We start from the raw sequence: 23,421 nt of genomic DNA on the forward strand, positions 1-23,421 counted from the left end.
CTGTAGCCCATCCCAGCCTTGTGCAGGTCTACAATTTTATCCCTGATGTCCTTACACAGCTCTCTGGTCTTGGCCATTGTGGAGAGGTTGGAGTCTGTTTGATTGAGTGTGTGGACAGGTGTCTTTTATACAGGTAACAAGTTCAAACAGGTGCAGTTAATACAGGTAATGAGTGGAGAACAGGAGGGCTTCTTAAAGAAAAACTAACAGGTCTGTGAGCCGGAATTCTTTCTTTTTGTTTTAGATTCCGTCTCTCACAGTTGAAGTGTACCTATGATAAAAATGACAGACCTCTACATGCTTTGTAAGTAGGAAAACCTGCAAAATCGGCAGTTTATCAAATACTTGTTCTCCCCACTGTATATGTGCTTTCTTGATCAGGGGGACCTTGTGGGCGCTGCAGGATTTCAGTCCTTCACGGCGTAGTGTGTTACCAATTGTTTTCTTGGTGACTATGGTCCCAGCAGCCTTGAGATCATTGACAAGATCCTCCCGCGTAGTTCTGGGCTGATTCCTCACCATTCTCATGATCATTGCAACTCCACGAGGTGAGATCTTGCATGGAGCCCCAGGCCGAGGGAGATTGACAGTTCTTTTGTGTTTCTTCCATTTGCGAATAATCGCACCAACTGTTGTCACCTTCTCACCAAGCTGCTTGGCGATGGTCTGGTAGCCCATTCCAGCCTTGTGTAGGTCTACAATCTTGTCCCTGACATCCTTGGAGAGCTCTTTGGTCTTGGCCATGGTGGAGAGTTTGGAATCTGATTGATTGATTGCTTCTGTGGACAGGTGTCTTTTATATAGGTAACAAACTGAGATTAGGAGCACTCCCTTTAAGAGTGTGCTCCTAATCTCAGCTCGTTACCTGTATAAAAGACACCTGGGAGACAGAAATCTTTCTGATTGAGAGGGAGTCAAATACTTATTTCCCTCATTAAAATGCAAATCAATTTATAAAAAATTTGACATGCGTTTTTCTGAATTTTGTTGTTGTTATTCTGTCTCTCACTGTTCAAATAAACCTACCATTAAAATTATAGACTGATAATTTCTTTGTCAGTGGGCAAATGTACAAAATCAGCAGGGGATCAAATACTTTCTTCCCTCACTGTAGTAATATTGCTTCCAAAGTGATTTTACCCACGTACCACTACTGTTAAGTTAACTGCCACGTGATTCTCCGCCCATGTAGGCAGCCTACTCTATTTCAATGAGACCACACTAGGCGCACTTGAACTCGCACGCCCAACTAGGAGAGGACAGGCAGGCTACTGAAGTTGAAGCAGTGAATTCTGAGTGTTTGAATAATGTGAAAAATATGTGTGTTTAATACCATAGATAGGCTAACGCATACAAAGCAGAAAGATGACCGTTTCCAAATAATCTGCGGGACAACAAAAATATTTTCATCCCAAAGTCGTCTGTCTGACCGGCCGCTCCCGTCCGCAGCATGAAAAATGTCGACCGCGCCGCTATAATCTCTGTCGGGACCCGCAGGTCCCGCGGGACGCAGCCCTCAATCCATAGTCCAAAATAAACCTGACATCACTTGGGATGGAGAGCCATTTACTCTAAACCTGGATTCAGAATAGAGAGTCTACTGTGATCTACTGGGGTTATATTCAAACTGTTCTGTATCTACTGGGGTTATATTCAAGCTGTTCTGTATCTACTGGGGTTATATTCAAGCTGTTCTGTATCTACTGAGGTTATATTCAAACTGTCCTGTATCTAGTGGGGTTATATTCAAGCTGTTCTGTATCTAGTGGGGTTATATTAAATATGTTCTGTATCTAGTGTGGTTATTTTCAAGCTGTTCTGTATCTAGTGGGGTTATTTTCAAGCTGTTCTGTATCTAGTGGGGTTATATTCAAGCTGTCCTGTATCTAGTGGGGTTATATTCAATCTGTTCTGTATCTAGTGGGGTTATATTCAAGCTGTTCTGTATCTAGTGGGGTTATTTTCAAGCTGTTCTGTATCTAGTGGGGTTATTTTCAAGCTGTTCTGTATCTAGTGGGGTTATATTCAAACTGTTCTGTATCTAGTGGGGTTATATTCAAGCTGTCCTGTATCTAGTGGGGTTATATTCAAGCTGTCCTGTATCTAGTGGGGTTATATTCAAACTGTCCTGTATCTAGTGGGGTTATATTCAAACTGTGCTGTATCTAGTGGGGTTATATTCAAACTGTTCTGTATCTAGTGGGCATCCAGTCTGGGTACGGCAGATGTAGCCTGAGTGCCAGTCTGTTTGTGCTATCATGACAACCCCTTGTCACTCATTGTCATGTTTGGCTTGACACTGACATCAAGGAGTTGGCATAATAATAGCACCAAAAGACTGGCATCGAGGCTCCATCTGCCGTACCTCAAGCTGTTCAGTATCTAGTCTAGTGGCCGTCCAATAGTAAGACAGACGGCCTTCCACACTGGCACTGAGGCTACATCTGCCGTACCTCAAGCTGTTCAGTATCTAGTCTAGTGGCCGTCCAATAGTAAGACAGACGGCCTTCCACAAATCCACAGCTGACTAGTCAGACTAATGGTACTAGAGACTGGCTGACTGATATTATGATGCAATTACAGAGTGATTACAGAGGGAGCAGCTCCTTTATAACTTAACACAGTCTTTCTGTATTCATAAATTATCTCTACACACCCACTGCTGAATGGGATTTCATCATGCTGGTTTTACAAGTCTCTCAATCTCTAGAATAAATGACTACTACCATTGTCTGTGTCTCAATTTCCAGGATGAAAGTCTTCACCTTGCTATGACAAAAGCCTTGATAAACAAATGGCTTTTTCTGTGTTCTCTGGGTTTAACTGACACAAAGGAAATTATGAAAGTGTTGTTGCTCTATTCACGGCAAAGCTTTTCTGAAACCAAAACAAAGTATTACAGGGTCTGGATTGGGCCACAACAGTAGGAAGCAAGCCTGGGATTTACAACACAGATTACTGTGTTACAGTATGAGACACACGGCCTAATCAACTTAGCTATGATATGACAAAGACAAGGCTTTATACACAACAGATTTCCTGTAAAAAGCTTTGGAGTCATACCATGACTAGTCCTGGAATTAGGGAGTTTTCACACATAGTTTTGAGCTATAGGCCTAGTTCGAATCAAAGTTTGATTATTTGTTACATTGTATTTTTTTTCCCCATCTGGTCTGGTTGGTTTCACATTGCCAAATGTCAAACAAAAATTCCTAAACATAACCATGAAAGTAATTTGTTTATTGGACAGAAATGCTCACGTTAAATCCATCTACGATTATCATATTGCTTCACTTGTGTGTCCCAATCTTCATATTACTTTCGCTTTGGTCTTCTAACAACATGCGCAATAGCCGCTCCAACTGCGACGTGAATAGGCTATATTTAGTTTAGGGCCTTTCTCATGAGATACTGTAACTGGTGTTTGTATTAATTTATTAAACCTTTATTTTATCAGGGAGTCACACTGAGACCAAAGTCTATTTTACAGGTGAGCCCTGAGTTGAATAATGATGACAAAGATAAACACATCAAGTAAGATAACATCTGCACCGTCATCATTCAACTCAATTCAATGATAACACAAAGTATTTGAACAAAGTGTCTTTGATGAGCTGTTGTGGAAACCAAAATATCGGATCAGGTGATAACAGCCTTCTTTTGAACATACTGTACATTTGGGTAGCACAAGGTTTCTGCTTAACCAGGGCACACAGATTAGGTGATAATAACCACAAATTCATATTTGAACATACTGTAGATCTGAGGAGCCACATCATGTCTGGCTATGCTCCTTTCACCCAGATCCTCAGATGGACAGGGTCACCCAGATCCTCAGATGGACAGGGTCACCCAGGTCCTCAGATGGACAGGGTCACCCAGATGGACAGGGTCACCCAGATGGACAGGGTCACCCAGGTCCTCAGATGGACAGGGTCACTCAGATGGACAGGGTCACCCAGATCCTCAGATGGACAGGGTCACCCAGATGGACAGGGTCACCCAGGTCCTCAGATGGACAGGGTCACTCAGATGGACAGGGTCACCCAGATCCTCAGATGGACAGGGTCCTGTACTGTACACCAGGGACATCCTATCAACAAACACTAACAAACTGAAACAGCACTGTGATTCAGACTTAAACTACAGTCAAACCATCTTGCATGGGTGAATACTGACCATATGAATATTGGTAATATCATACACATATTGTGAAACGTCCATGTTCCATCCATATACAGTGGGGAAAACAAGTATTTAGTCAGCCACCAATTGTGCAAGTTCTCCCAGATGAGAGAGGCCTATAATTTTCATCATAGGTACACGTCAACTATGACAGACAAAATTACAAAAAAAAGTCCAGAAAATCACATTGTAGGATTTTTAATGAATTTATTTGCAAATTATGGTGGAAAATAAGTATTTGGTCAATAACAAAAGTTTCTCAATACTTTGTTATATACCCTTTGTTGGCAATGACACAGGTCAAACGTTTTCTGTAAGTCTTCACAAGGTTTTCACACACTGTTGCTGGTATTTTGGCCCATTCCTCCATGCAGATCTCCTCTAGAGCAGTGATGTTTTGGGGCTGTCGCTGGGCAACACAGACTTTCAACTCCCTCCAAAGATTTTCTATGGGGTTGAGATCTGGAGACTGGCTAGGCCACTCCAGGACCTTGAAATGCTTCTTACGAAGCCACTACATCGTTGCCCGGGCGGTGTGTGTGGGATCATTGTCATGCTGAAAGACCCAGCCACGTTTAATCTTCAATGCCCTTGCTGATGGAAGGAGGTTTTCACTCAAAATCTCACGATACATGGCCCCATTCATTCTTTCCTTTACACGGATCAGTCGTCCTGGTCCCTTTGCAGAAAAACAGCCCCAAAGCATGATGTTTCCACCCCCATGCTTCACAGTAGGTATGGTGTTCTTTGGATGCAACTCAGCATTCTTTGTCCTCCAAACACGACGAGTTGAGTTTTTACCAAAAAGTTCTATTTTGGTTTCATCTGACCATATGACATTCTCCCAATCCTCTTCTGGATCATCCAAATGCACTCTAGCAAACTTCAGACGGGCCTGGACATGTACTGGCTTAAGCAGGGGGACACGTCTGGCACTGCAGGATTTGAGTCCCTGGTGGCGTAGTGTGTTACTGATGGTAGGCTTTGTTACTTTGGTCCCAGCTCTCTGCAGGTCATTCACTAGGTCCCCCGTGTGGTTCTGGGATTTTTGCTCACCGTTCTTGTGATCATTTTGACCCCACGGGGTGAGATCTTGCGTGGAGCCCCAGATCGAGGGAGATTATCAGTGGTCTTGTATGTCTTCCATTTCCTAATAATTGCTCCCACAGTTGATTTCTTCAAACCAAGCTGCTTACCTATTGCAGATTCAGTCTTCCCAGCCTGGTGCAGGTCTACAATTGTGTTTCTGGTGTCCTTTGACAGCTCTTTGGTCTTGGCCATAGTGGAGTTTGGAGTGTGACTGTTTGAGGTTGTGGACAGGTGTCTTTTATACTGATAACAAGTTCAAACAGGTGCCATTAATACAGGTAACGAGTGGAGGACAGAGGAGCCACTTAAAGAAGAAGTTACAGATCTGTGAGAGCCAGAAATCATGCTTGTTTGTAGGTGACCAAATACTTATTTTCCACCATAATTTGCAAATAAATTCATAAAAAATCCTACAAATGTGATTTTCAGGATTTTTTTTTCTCATTTTGTCTGTCATTGTTGACGTGTACCTATGATGAAAATTACAGGCCTCTCTCATCTTTTTAAGTGGGAGAACTTGCACAATTGGTGGCTGACTAAATACTTGTTTTCCCCACTGTAAAGCCTAATATTCCCGTGCTCCTCCTCTTACAAATAGTTCCGTTATTTCAAGCTGAAGTACAAAAAGAGAACTTCCTTACGTTTCAAAAAGTTACAAACCACAAATACATGGTGATTTAAATTATATTTACAGATACGGGAAATGAGTAGAAGAAGTACAAGAAAAGGCAGTGTGGTGTCCCAAATGGCACCCTATTCCCTATGTAGTGCACTACCAGAGCCCTGATCGAAAGCAGTGCACTATAAAGGGAATAGGCTTCCATTTGGGATGCAACCAATGCCACACAGTAGCAGTTAATGTCATTTGAGCCAAACACCTGGTAAAATGTCCCCCTACTAACCCTTCCCTTTTCACCGCCAAAGTCCCCTGAACCAATGCCTGGACTTGGTTTGACCCAGACCTTTGATAAACACAGCTTTATTATTAATGCAGACGACAACAACTTACCCATAATGCAACAGTAGGCCAATTTCACATCCTCACAACAGAATGTCACAACTACTACTATAAAGCCTGTTCCCACACTATCAACAGTATATCGGTTGTATACCATGACTATTGACATTAACATCAAAAGGTTAATTTCCACTGATCTCCCTGATCCCTCTACTACTATCTGGCTGCCAAGGTGTAGGTTGAAGTTGCCCCTCGACGCTGATCTTCAGTCAGTTTTTCATTTTCCCCCACTAACTGTTAAGGTTAGGATTGGGGGAGGGGAAGCTGATCCTAGATCTGTACCTAGGGGAAACTTCACTCTGTAACGGCTGCCAAGGAGGGAGGTGGTGGGAGGAGTTGGTAGGATGTGGGACAGACCGTGCAGCTGTGCTGCCCTGGACTGCTTGACATTCTGGGGCGCTCCGGCCTCCTGACATGCACCAGTGGAGGGGGAACAAAGAGAACTTTGGGTTTCTTGATTCAGCTGCTTGTTGGTAAACAGACTCTGGCCAGGGAGGCTGCAGTGCAGGAGGGATCCTAATCAGAGTCTGTGTCCCAAATGGCACCCTATTCCCTACATAGTGCACTACATTTGACCAGGGCCCATAGTGCACTATCTAGGGAATAGGGTGCCATTTGGGACACAGCCAGAGCACTAGTGAAGGCCATATGAAGCTGGAGGGTCGAGGGGGTACGATACCTTATCTCTGCTCATCAGAGCCCTATGGACTGCACATGTAAAGTCTAATAGGAGGGTGTAGTGTAGGGTTTTGTAGCAGCTGAGTGACAGTAGGGTTGTCACCGTGGTCAGTCACAGCTCTGCTCCACCACACCACAGGCAGTCATTAGCCAGAATAACAGTCGGCAGGATAATTACTGACAGAGTGATTATACCAGTTTCCTTTTCCAGACAGGCAGCAGCTCAATGCTTCCCTGCTTCACTTTCCCATAATTACCCCTATTCACCCAGAAACTGGTGTTTTCCCATCTCCATGTACCCTACTTTTGACCAGGGCCCATCTCCGTCTCCCACAGGCAGGGGAACAGTGGAAGGGCTGACATCACCACATCACTACCTCTGGAGGTCATCAGCTACAGTATCACTATGCTCTGATCTTGTAAAGTGCATTCGGAAATTATTCAAACCACTTGACTTTTCCCACATTTTGTTAAGCTACAGCCTTTTTCTAAAATTGATTAAATGCATTTTTTTCCTCATCAATTTACACACAATACCCCATAATGACAAAGCAAAAAAATATATTTAGAAATGTTTGCAAATTTATTAATAATAAAAAACAGAAATAACTTATTTAAATAAGTATTCAGACCCTTTGCTATGAGACTCGAAATTGAGCTCAGGTGCATCCTGTTTCCATTGATCAATCTTGATTGGAGTCCACCTGTGGTCAATTCAATTGATTGGACATGATTTGGAAAGGCTCACACCTGTCTATATACGGTCCCACAGTTGACAGTACATGTCAGAGCAAAAACCAAACCATGAGTTCGAAGGAATTGTCCGTAGAGCTCCGAGACAGGATTGTGTCGAGGCACAGATCTGGGGAAGGGTATTAAAACATTTCTGCAGCATCTACGGTCCCCAAGAACACAGTGGCCTCCATCATTCTTAAATGGAAGGCCAGCAAGACTCTTCCTAGAGCTGACCGCCCGGCCAAACTGAGCAATCGGGAGAGAAGGGCCTTGGTCAGGGAGGTGACCAAGAACCCAATGGTCAGTCTGACAGAGCTCTAGAGTTCCTCTGTGGAGATGGGAGAACCTTCCAGAAGAACAACCATCTCTGCAGCACTCCACCAATTAGGCCTTTATGGTAGTGGCCAGACGGAAGCCACTCCTCAGTAAAAGGCACATGACAGCACGCTTGGAGATTGCCAAAAGACACCTAAAGACTCTCAGACAATGAGAAACAAGATTCTCTGGTCTGATGAAACCAAAATGTAACTCTTTGGACTGAATGCCAAACGTCACGTCTGGAGGAAACCTGGCACCATCCCTACGGTGAAGCATGGTGGTGGCAGCATCATGCTGTGGGGATGTTTTTCAGCGGCAGGGACTGGGAGACTAGTCAGGATCGAGGGAAATATGAACAGAGCATTGTACAGAGAGATCCATGATGAAAACCTGCTCCAGAGCGCTCAGGACCTCAGACTGGGGGAGAAGGTTCAACTTCCAACAGGACAACGACCCTAAGCATACAGCCAAGACAACGCAGGAGTGGCTTCAGGACAAGTCTCTGAATGTCCTTGAGTGGCCTAGCCAGAGCCCGGACTTGAACCCGATCGAACATCTCTGGAGAGACCTGGAAATAGCTGTGCAGCAACGCTCCCATACAACCTGACAGAGCTTGAGAGGATCTGCAGAGAAGAATGGGAGAAACTCCCCAAATGCAGGTGTGCCAAGCTTGTAGCGTCATACCCAAGAAGACTCAAGGCTGTAATCGCTGCCAAAGGTGCTTCAACAAAGTACTGAGTAAAGGGTCTGAATACTTACGTTTTTTTTGTTGTTTATATACATTTGATAAAAATCTATTTTTGCTATGTCATTATTGGGTATTGTGTGTAGATTGAAGAGGGAAAAAATACTATTTAATACATTTTTGAATAAGGCTGTAACGTAACAAAACGTGGAAAAAGTCAAGGGGTCTGAATACTTTCCGAAGGCACTATAAATAACCTTCAGGTCAGTATCACTATGCTCCGGTCTTGTACATAACATTTAGGACTACATGTGCTTTTAGGTGGGTGAGTACTCCCTCAGGTTATGAACCCACCCTCATTTTTATATGTTCTCTCAAATAGCTATCTATTGATGCAACAGTCCAGACTTTCATGAACGCTTCAACCTGTTATTACAGTACACTAACAGTAATGGCATGGTGCTATATGAAGAGAGACAAAGAACGATCAATACCCTTGGGGTCCAATAGCAGACAGCAGCCTCTAAGGAGGCTTGGGAATGCACATAACTCTACACAGCCATCTGACAAGATCTGACTAGTCGACAATCTCTCTTTTAAATGATCAGATCATTATTTTGCCTTCAGAAAATATTCATATACACCCCTTGACTTTTTCCACATTTTGTTGTGTTACAGCCTGAATTACAATTTTGTGTCACTGGCCTATACACAATACCCCATAATGTCAAAGTGGAATTCAGTTTTTTTTTTTTTTTTTTTACAAATTAATTACAAATGAAAAGCTGAAATGTCTTGAGTCAATAAGTATTCAACCCATTTGTTATAGCAAGCCTAAAGTTAAGGAATAAACATTTGTTTAACAAGTCACATAATAAGTTGCATGGACTCACTCTGTGCGCAATAAGTGTTTAACATGATATTTGAATGATTACTTCATCTCTGTACCCCACACATACAATTATCTGTAAGGTCCCTCAGTCGAGCAGTGAATTTCAAACACAGATTTAACCATAAAGACCAGCGAGGTTTTCCAATGCCTCGCAAAGAAGGACACCTATTGGTAGATGGGTAAAAAAAAAAGCAGACATTGAATATCCCTTTGAGCATGGTGAAGTTATTCATTACAGTTTGGATGGTGTATCAACACACCCAATCACTATAAAGATACAGGCCTCCTTCCTAACTCAGTTGTCGGAGAGGAAGGAAACCGCTCAGGGATTTCACCATGAGGCCAATGGTGACTTTAAAACAGTTACAAGTTTAATGGCTGTGATAGGCGAAAACTGAAGATGGATCAACAACATTGTATTTACTCCACAATACTAACCTAAATTACAGAGTGAAAAAAAGGAAGCCTGTACAGAATACAAATATTCCAGAACATGCATCCTCTTTGCAATAAGGCACTAAAGTAAAACTGCAAAAAAGCATTATGTTTGGGGCAAATCCAACACATCACATCACTGAGTACCACGCTTCATATTTTCAAGCATGGTGGTGGCTGCATCATGTTATGGGTATGCTTGTCATCGGCAAGGACTAGGGAGTTTCTTAGAATAAAAAGAAAGGGAACAGAGCTAAGCACAGGCAAAATCCTAGAGGAAAACCTGGTTCAGTCTACTTTCCAACAGACACTGGGAGACAAATTCACCTTTCAGCAGTACAATAACCTAAAACAAGGCCAAATATACACTGGAGTTGCTTACCAAGACGACATTGAATATTCCTGAGTGGCCTAGTTACAGTTTTGGCTTGATAAATCTATGGCAAGACATGAAAATGGCTGTCTAGCAATGATCAACAACCAACTTGACAGAGCTTGAAGAATTTTTGAAAATAATAATGTGCGAATATTGTACAATCTAGGTGTGCAAAGCTCTTAGAGACTTATTACCCAGAAAGACTCACAGCTGGAATCACTGCCAAAGGTGATTCTAACATGTATTGACTCAGGGGTCTGAATACTTATGTAAATTAGATATTTCTGTATTTTATTTTCAATAAATTTGCTAACATTTCTAAAAACATGTTTTCACTTTGTCATTATGGGGTATTGTGTGTAGATGGGTGAGGAGATATATATATTCAATCCATTTTGAATTCAGGCTGTAACACAACAAAATGTGGAATAGGTCAAGGGGTATGAATACTTTCTGAAGGCAAAGTATGTCCATACCTGCACGACAACACTGACGATGTGCTGATACCTTGAAATAGTTTAAAAACTGCCTCATCAGCTTAGCTCAACTGTTTTACCCCATCAGAACCCAAAACAATATTGGGGTGTACACTTTGCTGTTGTTTGAATCCCAGATTTCCCCTTTAAAATAGGTTTGAGATATGCAGCACTGAAGAGCAGCAAATAGCCTAAATCTGTTGTTTCCCCTCCAAGCTAAACAAGTGAGATATTTCACTGATTCCAAATGACACCCTATTCTATATATAACACACTTAGTTTAACCAGAGCCCTACGGGCCATTTGGGACACACAGACACTGCATGCACAGCAAGGTGCAGGTACATGTACAAAGGATTGGTAGGTTTTATGTAAGTGCTGAATCTAGCCTGATTATCTAAGAGTATTTTTAAGATGTAACGTGCATTCGGAAAGTATTCTGACACCTTGACTTTTTCTACATCTTGTTACGTTACAGCCTTATTCTAAAATGGATTAAATTGTTTTTTTCCCTCATTAATCTACACACAATACCCCATAATGACAAAGTAAAAATAGGTTTTTAATCAAATTTATAAATAAATACAAACTAAAATATGACATTTACATAAGTATTCAGACCCTTTACTCAGTACTTTGTTGAAGCACCTTTGGCAGCAATTACAGACTGGTTCCAAACTTCTTCAATTATAGAATGATGGAGGCCACTATGTTCTTGGGGACCTTCAATGCTGCAGACGTTTTTTGGTACCCTTCCCCAGTTCTGTACCTCGACCCAATCCTGTCTCGGAGCTCTACGGACAATTCCCTCGACCTCATGGCTTGGTTTTTGCTCTGACATGCACTGTCAACTGTGGAACCTTATATAGACAGGTGTGTGCCTTTCCAAATCATGTCCAATCAATTTAATTTACCACAGGTGAACTCCATTCAAGTTGTAGAAACATCTCAAGGATGATCAATGGAAACAGGTTGCACCTGAGCTCAATTTCGAGTCTCATAGCAAAGGGTCTGAATACTTATGTAAATAAGGTACAGTGCTATGAAAAAGTATTTGCCCCCTTTCTAATTCTCTACTTTTGCATATTTGTGATACTGAATGTTATCAGATCTTCAACCAAAACCTAATATTAGATAAAGGGAACATAAGTGAACAAATAACACAACAATTACATATTTATTTAATTTATTTAATAAACAAAGTTATGCAACACCCAATTCCCCTGTGTGAAAAAGTAATTGCCCCCTTACACTCAATAACTGGTTGTGCCACCTTTAGCTGCAATGACTCCAACCAAATGCTTCCTGTAGTTGTTGATCAGTCTCTCACGTCGCTGTGGAGGAATTTTGGCCCACTCTTCCATGCAGAACTGCTTTAACTCAGTGACGTGTGGGTTTTCAAGCATGAACTGATCGTTTCAAGTCCTGCCACAACATCTCAATTGGGATTAGGTCTGGACTTTGACTAGGCCATTCCAAAACTTCCAATTTGTTGCTTTTTAGCAATTTTCATGTAGACTTGATTGTGTGTTTTGGATCATTGTCTTGCTGCATGACCCAGCTGCGCTTCAGCTTCAGCTCACAGACGGATGGTCTGACATTCTCTTGTAGAATTCTCTGATACAGAGCAGAATTCATGGTTCCTTCTATTCAGGCAAGTCGTCCAGGTCCTGAGGCAGCAAAGCATCCCCAGACCATCACACCACCACCACCATGCTTGACCTTTGGTATGATGTTCTTACTGTGGAATGCAGAGTTTGGTTTTCGCCAAAAAGTTATACTTTTGAATAATCTGTCCATAGAACGTTCTTCCAAGAGTCTTGATGATCATCCAGGTGCTTTTTGGCAAACTTGAGTCAACTTTTTGGACGAGATGGGTCCCATTATGCCTGGCGAAAACCAAACACTGCATTCCACAGTAAGAACATCATACCAAAGGTCAAGCATGGTGGTGGTGGTGTGATGGTTTGGGGATGCTTTGCTGCCTCAGGACCTGGACGACTTGCCTTAATAGAAGGAACCATGAATTCTGCTCTGTATCAGAGAATTCTACAGGAGAATGTCAGACCATCCGTCTGTGAGCTGAAGTTGAAGCGCAGCTGGGTCATGCAGCAAGACAATGATCTAAAACACACAATCAAGTCTACATGAAAATTGCTAAAAAGCAACAAATTGGAAGTTTTGGAATGGCCTAGTCAAAGTCCAGATCTAATCCCAATTGAGATGTTGTGGCAGGACTTGAAACGAGCAGTTCATGCTTGAAAACCCACACGTCACTGAGTTAAAGCAGTTCTGCATGGAAGAGTGGGCCAAAATTCCTCCACAGCGACGTGAGAGACTGATCAACAACTACAGAAAGCATTTGGTTGGAGTCATTGCAGCTAAAAGGTGGCACAACCAGTTATTGAGTGTAAGGGGGCAATTACTTTTTCACACAGGGGAATTGGGTGTTGCATAACTTTGTTTATTAAATAAATTAAATAAATATGTAATTGTTGTGTTATTTGTTCACTTATGTTCCCTTTATCTAATATTAGGTTTTGGTTGAAGATCTGATAACATTGAGTATCACAAATATGCAAAAGTAGAGAAAATTAGAAAGGGGGCAAATACTTTTTCATAGCACTATTTGTGTGTTTTATTTTTTATAAATGTGCTAAATATTCTACAAACCTGTTTTCGCATTGTCATTATGGGGTATTGTGTGTAGATTGATGAGGAAAAACATTTATTTAATCAATTTTAGAATAAGGCTTTAACGTAACAAAATGTAGATAAAGTCAAGGGATCTGAATACTTTCCGAATGCACTGTATGTAAAGAATGTATTGCACAATCAGAGGACGCACGGCTCCAGTCACTGACATGCCAGTGCAAGTTGGATGTTCTATTCCTGATTCTGTAGAAGCAAAGAGATGGCTAGGACACATGCATTCAGCATGTGTGCATTTGACAGAAAGCCTTTTTTCAATACAGTCAACTCCTGATATTGAAGTGCAAATCGAATTCAAGCTCAAACACTGTGTGTCCTAATGGTACCATGTTCCCTATGTAGTGCACTAATTTTGACCAGAACCCTATGGGCCTGGTCAAAAGTAAGTAGTGCACTATATACAGATAGGGCACCATTTGGGACGCAGCGGTTTTCAAATACTTTCTTAATTGTTTCAGATGTCTTCATGCTCCATTTCGTGCATACAGTGACACCATACTGAGAGCGTGACATGTGAGTGTCAGACACAGGTACGTAGGCAGACATCCAGTTTAAAGATTATACTATTGATGTTAACTTGACTTACAGGTACTGAACAAAAGACCTAGAACAAGGCATTCTCATTGAGACTATAGGAGGGGCTGGTGAATGTTAAGTCACCTGTTAAGTTGTTGTAGAGTGACACCTCACCTGTCCTTTCAGGCTACCTCACCTCAGTCCATTCATTGAGTTGAAACAGTCACAGCAGGTGATTATCACCACACGGTGTAATGTTGTGAAATCATCGGTGAGTGAACACCGTTCTGTTGCTCCATGGCGAAATGAAGGCCATATTGTCAGTGTCAGTCCTCATTTACCTCAAGGATTTAAGTGTAACAGACTTTGGATGACATATACTGAAATGGCCAATAGGGCTCTGGTCAAAAGTAGTGCACTATATGGGAATAGGGTGCCATTTGGGACTCAGACCCACAACGTGTTGGCTGGATTCTGTTCATTTGCAAGCCATTCTACACATGCAAAACGTAATCTTACTACCTTGCAAAACTACCTGATGCCCAGCCTGTGTGTGTGTGGGTGTGTGTTGTAAAACCCTGCTTAACAGAGTAAATACAGTCATCTCTGTCAGTCTGAAAGGTTATTGAGGAAAGGAAGTGGCTCGATGACATCACAGTTGTCCTCCAAAATGCAGAGAGAACGACTGTCCCAAATGGCACCCTATTCCCTACATAGCGCACTACTTTTGACCAGAGCTCTATGGGCCCTGGTCAAAAATAGTGCCCTATATAGGGAATAGAGTGCCATTTGAGACACAACCAGAGAGACAGATCAGGAGGAAGTGGTTGACGTGGTACAGCGGTGACTGTCATGACCTGATGCTAGACACAGATGGGCAGACACAACACTGAGCTCAGCAGTAGTCCAACTGAGACAGTGGAGAGAGAGAGAGAGAGAGAGAACACACTAGTCTGTTAATAGTATTGTCCAATGCCCAGTCTGGAACACACTAGTCAATAGTATTTTCTGGTGGTCCTTTGTAGCTCAGTTGGTAGAGCATGGCGCTTGTAACGGCAGGGTAGTGGGTTCAATTCCTGGGACCACCCATATGTAAAATGTATGCACGCATTACTGTAAGTCGCTTTGGATAAAAGCGTCTGCTAAATCAAATCAAATGTTTCTGGGCATAGCCTACCTTTGTCTCACACGGGCTAATCAGATCATGTTTGTTGTTTTGCCAGTCTAAAGAACAAGTCAAATAGGCTACGTACATCTAACAGTAGTTGTTAAAAACACCCAGTAAAAGGTTTTACCTGCAGACAGAATGGGGTCACCATAAACACCATGAGTCATGAGGCCTCACTTAGACCAGGGTTTCCCAAACTTGGTCCTGGGGCCCCCCGTTTTGTTTTTTGCCCTTGCACTACACAGCTGATTCAAATAACCAACTCGTCATCAAGCTTTGATTATTTGAATTAGCTGTGATGTGCTAGGGCAAAAAACAAGATGTGTACCCAGGGGGGCCCCAGGACCGAGTTTGGGAAACACTGACTTAGAAGAATGAGGCATCAGATAATATTCAAACACTGGCACCCATTCTGCATGCAGATACTTATTAAACAATAACAATGTCCCATTTGAAAACAAATGCAGTCAACCAATGTGACTAGGGCCGGGACGATACCAGTAAATAGCGATACTCGTTAGTATCGCGGCAAGGAAACGAAATACAAAGCGGATTTAACTTCTTTAGCAAAACAGCCCTAATGTTGGAAACAAACATCATTTTGTTGTCATCCAGAGTCACATTTATTTATTTTCCAAACTATAGCACACAATATTTTACATACAGCAGGTTTTTAAAGGACCAAAGAGTTGGGTCTGCTTCGTGTTTACATTTTTGCCATGGAAAAAATATTGCGATACTGTTATTGTCCCAGCCCTAAATGTGACCCCACCCAGATGTACTGTATATGGGCATCTAAACCAACAGCAATGAGGATGCATCCTCAATGACCCCCTATTCCCTATGCAGGCCATGGTCAAAAGCAATACACTACATAGGGAATAGGGTGCCATTTGGGATGCAGCCTATATGAGCTGTTAATGGACCAACAGGACAGGAGGTAGGCCTAGTGAGGGAGGAGCGTTCCTCTGTCTGCCTGCTGAAACAGGTCATCAGTAGAACTGGTCCATCTGCTTTGCCTCCTGCCATGTTTTTATTTTATTTATTTATTTTACCTTTATTTAACTAGGCAAGTCAGTTAAGAACAAATTCTTATTTACAATGACGGCCTACATTTTTAACCCCTCAATGCCTGCCATGTTTAACCCCTCAATGCCTGCCATGTTTAACCCCTTAATACCTGCCATATTTAACCCCTTAATACCTGCCATGTTTAACCCCTTAATGCCTGCCATGTTTAACCCCTTAATGCCTGCCATGTTTAACCCCTCAATGCCTGCCACGTTTAACCCTTTAATGAGGTAGAGGAGGGAAGAGGGAGAGGAGAGAAAGGCCTAGGTATGGTTGTGTGGGTGTAGAAGGGAATGTAACCAACTGCACCTCAAAATAGGCATATAATATAAGGAGAAAAGACTGCAGTACTTCATTGCAACTTTTCCTTAGGCATTTGAAACAGATTGCAAAATCGAGTTAATAATTTAGTATAATTCATTAATTCCCAGGCAATATGTTTTGAACGAAAAGGGGATTCCCACAGGTATGAAAAAGAATGGTTGACTGACCAGTTAGTAGTCACACCCTAATCTAAAATAAACCAAGGACAAGTATTTTTAGACCACTATTATTGAAATGTTTGATTTAGGCCTACCTGGGTGTAATCTTTCAGGGTTGCAATGCAGACCACTAGGGTGTGTAGGCTATATCAAGAAAAACTCACATTTTAATTTGTCGGGACATTTCTGACAAGAAGTCTTGGGATGCTGATAAAAATGCTACTACTTGTTGCAACAGTTGTATTCTTGTAGGGTACAATGTGTCACACGCACTTGCTGGTGCAGTAGGCTACAATGTATCACACTCACATGAACATACCAATACACACTGGCATGTCGGGCCCACGAGTTCTGGAGAAATTAGCTTTAAAACTGCAACATTTTCTCTCAGCCTCATTGCAAAATGTGTAAAATACCATGACATAAGCTATAAAACGGCACATTTTTCTCTATGCCCCATTGCACAGGGCTTACGCGTGGCCGCGAAACTGTGCTACACCACTGCCAATACAATGTTGCAAATAAATTATGCTATGAGCCCTATCCCGAAACAAATAAAGGCTAGCCTATAAATCATCTCTGTTAAACAAATAAGAGAGGCATAGACATCTATAGGCCTACAACTCTGCTAAAGTGAACAACATCAATGTGACAAGTCTGAACTACATTCAGGAAGTAGAAGCACCTGACCAAAGATGGTGGATAAATAAAGACAGTTCACTCAAGCCATTTGAAAATAATTGTCAGTACCGGTCTACTTAACGGGGTGCATCTCCCATAGACACTTATTCAGTAGCAGCTGGGTCTGGTCTACTTAGCTCTTTGACTTTAATTGAACCAGAAAGAAACAACGAGTGGGGTGTCTCGCTTCCTCTTCCGTCTCTGACCTGACCATGGTTGCAGTCAGCAGGTAAAGGACCCATATGCAGAGTCGTTGACTGACTCTCTACATGTAGACGCCAAGTTAAATTAGCATAGAATTAGAGCAATGTTACACAAAATCAGACAAACTAAACCGTAGATAGGGCTGGCATATCGCTGAATAAAACTGCCTGTTTATGGACAGAGGTGAAATTACGAGTCGACACGCTCAAAATATATCATGCATGAATCCCAAATACTTCCTCATACTATTCTGCCTGCCTACTGTCAGAACACGCATTTTCAAATATGGTTGCCCAGCTGTAGCATGCACTGCAGTCATGTTTTCCGTTGATACCTCCGAATAAATCTTTCAAGCTAATATAGAACAATTGCAAATCAACAACAGGTGTCAGGTCTCTCTCCCCCCTCCTCCCTCCTATTTAACTTACCTTGGTGTAATATAAAATCCACAGCTCATTCAACCTTTCCTTCGAAGCCATTCTCCTCCGTCCTTCTATGAATAGTCCCTTGGTTTCAGTATAAATGTATCATTGTACTTTTACATTTGTTTGCGATAAGAGCGTTAGGATTGTTTCCAGAATAAAGGACGAAACATTGGTCTCTTGTAACATCTTGGCAGCATAGCTCGCAGTATCCAAAGCAAAGTGATCGACAGACAGAATATTTTAAGCTCTCCCCAAAGTTTAGCAGATTGCCAAATTAATTAAAAAAGACATGGTTAAAAAACAATCTGCCGTGGATATCATGTCAAGAGCAAGAACAGATCAGGAATTCCAAAGCAAAAGAAACCCATGTCCGAATGGATATGATGATTACCCAATTACAGAGTAGTTCCAACGGACACAGCAGTCAGATGGTATCTGGTTATAATAAGGTTTACGTCTCACTATACAGTTATTCATCTCCTTCCATATCTACATTAAAGTGTCGGCGCAGTGAAGCGACGGAACGTTGACTTCACGCCGTTCTGCAGAAGTCTCCTAAACATCCACTTTTTGGAACGTTCAAACAAACCCTGTGGCTCTGGCCTCGCAACAGACAGGGAGCGCACTGTGGCATTGACAGGTAATATTCTTAAAGATACATCCACCTTTTAAAAAATCCGATATGGAAGTTCTAACTGTAGGCTATCTGGTTCTGAAAACATTTATACATTACTTACAAAGGTTATAACATGTGTTGTATGTTATAATATTTATGTTATCAAATAGAATATGATGATGCTGAAGCCCAAACATAATAAAACACTGGCATCTCACAAAATACACTCTTAACAGCCCCATCAAACTAAACAAAGATAAATAACAGCATCATTATACTTCAAAAGAGAGAACAATGTCCATATTGAACTGACAGGCAATGTGGGGATTTCTGGGAAATTACTATACTCTGTGCCAAATGTTCCAAATGGATTTGTCCTAATTACTTGAATCAGCCTATGGTTAATTGGAATGGAGCTAGAAATCCATTTCTATGCTGTAAACAGACATATAGAGGCTGTTTCCCTGACACAGATTACACCTAATACTGGACAAAAAAACATTTTCAATGGGGATTCTTAATCGAGCTTGGTTTTTAGTCCGGGAAACCACCCCATAGCGTGTTTCTCTTCAGTCTTGCCCATTGCCCACTTGGCTTGTGGATCTCTCTCCTCTATAAACACAGCTATCCAAGCTGATCCCTCCCCTTTCCCATGTTTATATCTGACAGTAAGAAATACAGAGCACTAAAGCCATAAAAGCAGAGGTATTAAACAAATATAGAACCTTGACAGGTACAGGCTTACAGTGAAATATCTCTTCAGCAGGGAACTGTATGGATTTCCTGTACTGGATCTTGTTAATTTATGTATTTGAACAAATGAGGGGTAGAAAGACACATTAATCTCAGAAACAAATAACTAAAATCTTGCATAATTGCATCATGAGAGATTGTGTGTACATAGGCTATATCATTGAAAAAAATATACAGTACCAGTCAAAAGTTTGGACACACCTACTAATTCCAGGGTTAATCTTTATTTTTACTATTTTCTACATTGTATAAGAATAGTGAAGACATCAAAACTATGAAATAACACAAATGGAATCATGTAGTAACCAAAAAAGTGTTAAACAAATCAAAATATATTTTAGATTTTAGATTCTTCAAATTAGCCACCCTTTGCCTTGATGACAGCTTTGCACACTCTTGGCATGGCTCAACCAGCTTCATGAGGTAGTCACCTGGAATGCATTTCAATTAACAGGTGTGCCTTGTTAAAAGTTAATTTGTGGAATTTCTTTCCTTCTTAATGCGTTTGAGCCAATCAGTTGTGTTGTGACAAGGTATGGGTGGTATACAGAAGATAGCCCTATCTGGTAAAAGACCAAGTCCATATTATGGCAAGAACAGCTCAAATAAGCAAAGAGAAACTACAGTCCATCATTACTTTAAGACATGAAGGTCAGCCAATCCGGAAAATGTCAAGAACTTTGAACGTTTCTTCAAGTGCAGTCGCAAAAACCATCAAGCGCTATGATGAAACTGGCACTCATGAGGACCATCACAGGAAAGGAAGACCCAGTTACCTCTGCTGCAGAGGATAAGTTCATTAGAGTTAACTGCACCTCAGATTGCAGCCCAAATAAATGCTTCACAGAGTTCAAGTTACAGATACATCTCAACATCAACTGTTCAGAGGAGACTGCGTGAATCAGGCCTTCATGGTCGAATTGCTGCAGAGAAACCACTACTAAAGGACACCAATAAGAGGAAGAGACTTGCTTGGGCCAAGAAACACGAGCAATGGACATTAGACCGGTGGAAATTTGACCTTTGGTCTGATGAGTCCAAATTTAAGATTTTTTGTTCCAACCGCCGTGTCTTTGTAAAACGCAGAGTAGGTGAACGGATTATCTCCGCATGTGTGGTTCCCACCATGAAGCATGGAGGAGGAGGTGTCATGGTGTGGGGGTGCTTTGCTGGTGACACTATCAGTGATTTATTTAGAAATCAAAGCACACTTAACCAGCATGGCTACCACAGCCTTCTCCATCTGGTTTGGGCTTAGTGGGACTATCATTTGTTTTTCAACAGGACAATGACCCAAAACACACCTCCAGGCTGTGTAAGGGCTATTTGACCAAGAAGGAGAGTGATGGAGTGCTGCATCAGATGACCTGGCCTCCACAATAACCTGACCTCAACCCGTTTGAGATGGTTTGGTATGAGTTGGACCGCAGAGTGAAGGAAAAGCAGCCAACAAGTGCTCAGCATATGTGGGAACTCCTTCAAGACTGTTGGAAAAGCATTCCTCATGAAGCTGGTTGAGAGAATGACAGGAGTATGCAAAGCTGTCATCAAGGCAAAGGGTGGCTACTTTGAAGAATCTAAAATCTCAAATATATTTTGATTTGTTTAACACTTTTTTGGTTACTACATTTACATTTACATTTACGTCATTTAGCAGACGCTCATTTATCCAGAGCGACTTACAAATTGGTGCATTCACCTTATAGCCAGTGGGATAACCACTTTACAATTTATTTTTTTTTTTTTTTTTTTTTGTGGGGTTAAGGGGGGGGGTAGAAGGATTACTTTATCCTATCCCAGGTATTCCTTAAAGAGGTGGGGTTTCAAGTGTCTCCGGAAGGTGGTGAGTGACTCCGCTATCCTGGCGTCGTGAGGGAGCTTGTTCCACCATTGGGGTGCCAGAGCAGCGAACAGTTTTGACTGGGCTGAGCGGGACTACATGATTCCATATGTGTTATTTCATAGTTTTGATGTCTTCACTATTATTCTACAATGTAGAAAATAGTAAAAATGAAGAAAAACCCTGGAATGAGTAGGTGTGTCCAAACTTTTGACTGGTACTGTATATCATTGAACATGTACAGTGAGTGAAGGGAAAAGCTTCCTTATTGTGTCAGTACAGATGGTTCCTTACTTTATGGTTCATAAAACAAATGACAAAAGACAGACAACAAAGAATGTAATAGTTTTACTTCAGCCAGTCAATATTTGTAGTGTTTTTAATGGTCAGATTTTCAAAGAGATCCTGATAATTTAACTTACCAACTCAAAGCTGTTCAGTCAAAGGTGGAGTTTCGGGGAAACCACACTGTTGAAACGGGTTGGGAACTGGAAGGGATTGAGGTTGGTATCCCGGGCCGGTATCCTCCTCAAGCCAATGTTATGCCATAACACTGCCTCTCAATGACCCTACACTTGTTACATTATGATAATCAATCTAACCCATCATACAGTCAATTTCCTCTCTCTGTCCCATAAACTGTATCTTTGTTGAGGAACTGTGAATTCTACCCCAGAGGCTGATAATAACTGATATACATAGGATTGGATAGCAATTTATTTTGATAAAGACTCAAGATTCAAATGTCTGTGTTTATTACATTACAAAAACTATCTTTCTTGTATGATACAAGTTAGTGATTGTGTGTGAAGGTGAATTTTTAACACAGGGCCAACCATAGAGATCCTATTAAATGTGTATTCTAATTCCTAATTCTATGGGGCCAACACTGGTCAACAGGAGGATGGCCACAACAGAACCTCCAGGCAGGCAGCTGTAATATTGCCATGGCAATGGCCTACATTCCACAACATGACCTACCCACTACCCAGTGCTGGCTGGGTGGCCCTCTGTGTGACCTAGCTTGGCCTCTCTCTCTATATGAAGGATGAACACAAAAGCACCCTCACTCACGTGTTGATTATAGACTGACAGTGTAATAATATAATTATGTTTTAAGAGTTCAGGAGCACAGGCTATACTGAAAAGATTTGGCATGGGTCCTCAGATCCTCAAAAAGTTTTACAGCTGCACTATTGAGAGCATCCTGACTGGTTGCATCACTGCTTGGTATGGCAACTACTCGGCCTCCGACCGCAAGGCGCTACAGAGAGTAGTGCGTACGGCCCAGTACATCACTGGGGCCAAGCTTTGTGCCATCCAGGACCTCTATACCAGGCGGTGTCAGAGGAAGGCCCTAACAATTGTCTATAGCCACCCAAGTCATAGACTGTTCACTCTGCTACCGCACGGCAAGCAGTACCGAAGCGTCAAATCTAGGTCCAAAAGGCTCCTAAACAGCTTTTACCCCCAAGCCATAAGACTACTAAACAGTTAATCAAATGGCTACCCGGATTATTTGCATTGACCCCCTTTTTTACGCTGCTATTTATTATCTATGCATTTTCACTTTATCCCTACCTACATGTACATACAGTTGAAGTCAGAAGTTTACATACACCTTAGCCAAATACATTTAAACTCAGTTTTTCACAATTCCTGACATTTAATCCTAGTAAAAATTCCCTGTTTTAGGTCAGTTAGGATCACCACTTTATTTTAAGAATGTGAAATGTCAGAATAATAGTAGAGAGAATGATTTATTTCAGCTTTTATTTTTTCTTTCATCACATTCCCAGTGGGTCAGAAGTTTACATACACTCAATTAGTATTTGGTAGCATTTGCCTTTAAATTGTTTAACTTGGGTCAAACGTGTCGGGTAGCCTTCCACAAGCTTCCCACAATAAGTTGGGTGAATTTTGGCCCATTCCTCCTGACAGAGCTGGTGTAACTGAGTCAGGTTTGTAGGCCTCCTTGCTCGCACACGCTTTTTCAGTTCAGCCCACACATTTTCTATAGGATTGAGGTCAAGGCTTTGTGATGGCCACTCCAATACCTTGACTTT

General features: G+C 41.7%; 1 protein-coding gene across 1 annotated transcript in view; it reads right to left on the reverse strand.

The window, feature by feature from the left end:
* Positions 1–18,775, reverse strand: part of LOC121542609 (neurobeachin-like protein 2) — a 104,130-nt gene extending 85,355 nt beyond the window's left edge. Inside the window, exon 1 of the mRNA XM_045226221.1 lies at positions 18,150–18,775. Coding sequence (XP_045082156.1) covers positions 18,150–18,200 — 51 coding nt within the window. The 5' untranslated portion in view covers positions 18,201–18,775. The remainder of the gene's footprint in view (positions 1–18,149) is intronic.
* Positions 18,776–23,421: the final 4,646 nt, after the last annotated feature.

The sequence above is a fragment of the Coregonus clupeaformis genome, chromosome 17 (genome assembly GCF_020615455.1).
Source record: "Coregonus clupeaformis isolate EN_2021a chromosome 17, ASM2061545v1, whole genome shotgun sequence".
In the NCBI taxonomy this organism is placed as follows: Eukaryota; Metazoa; Chordata; class Actinopteri; order Salmoniformes; family Salmonidae; genus Coregonus; species Coregonus clupeaformis.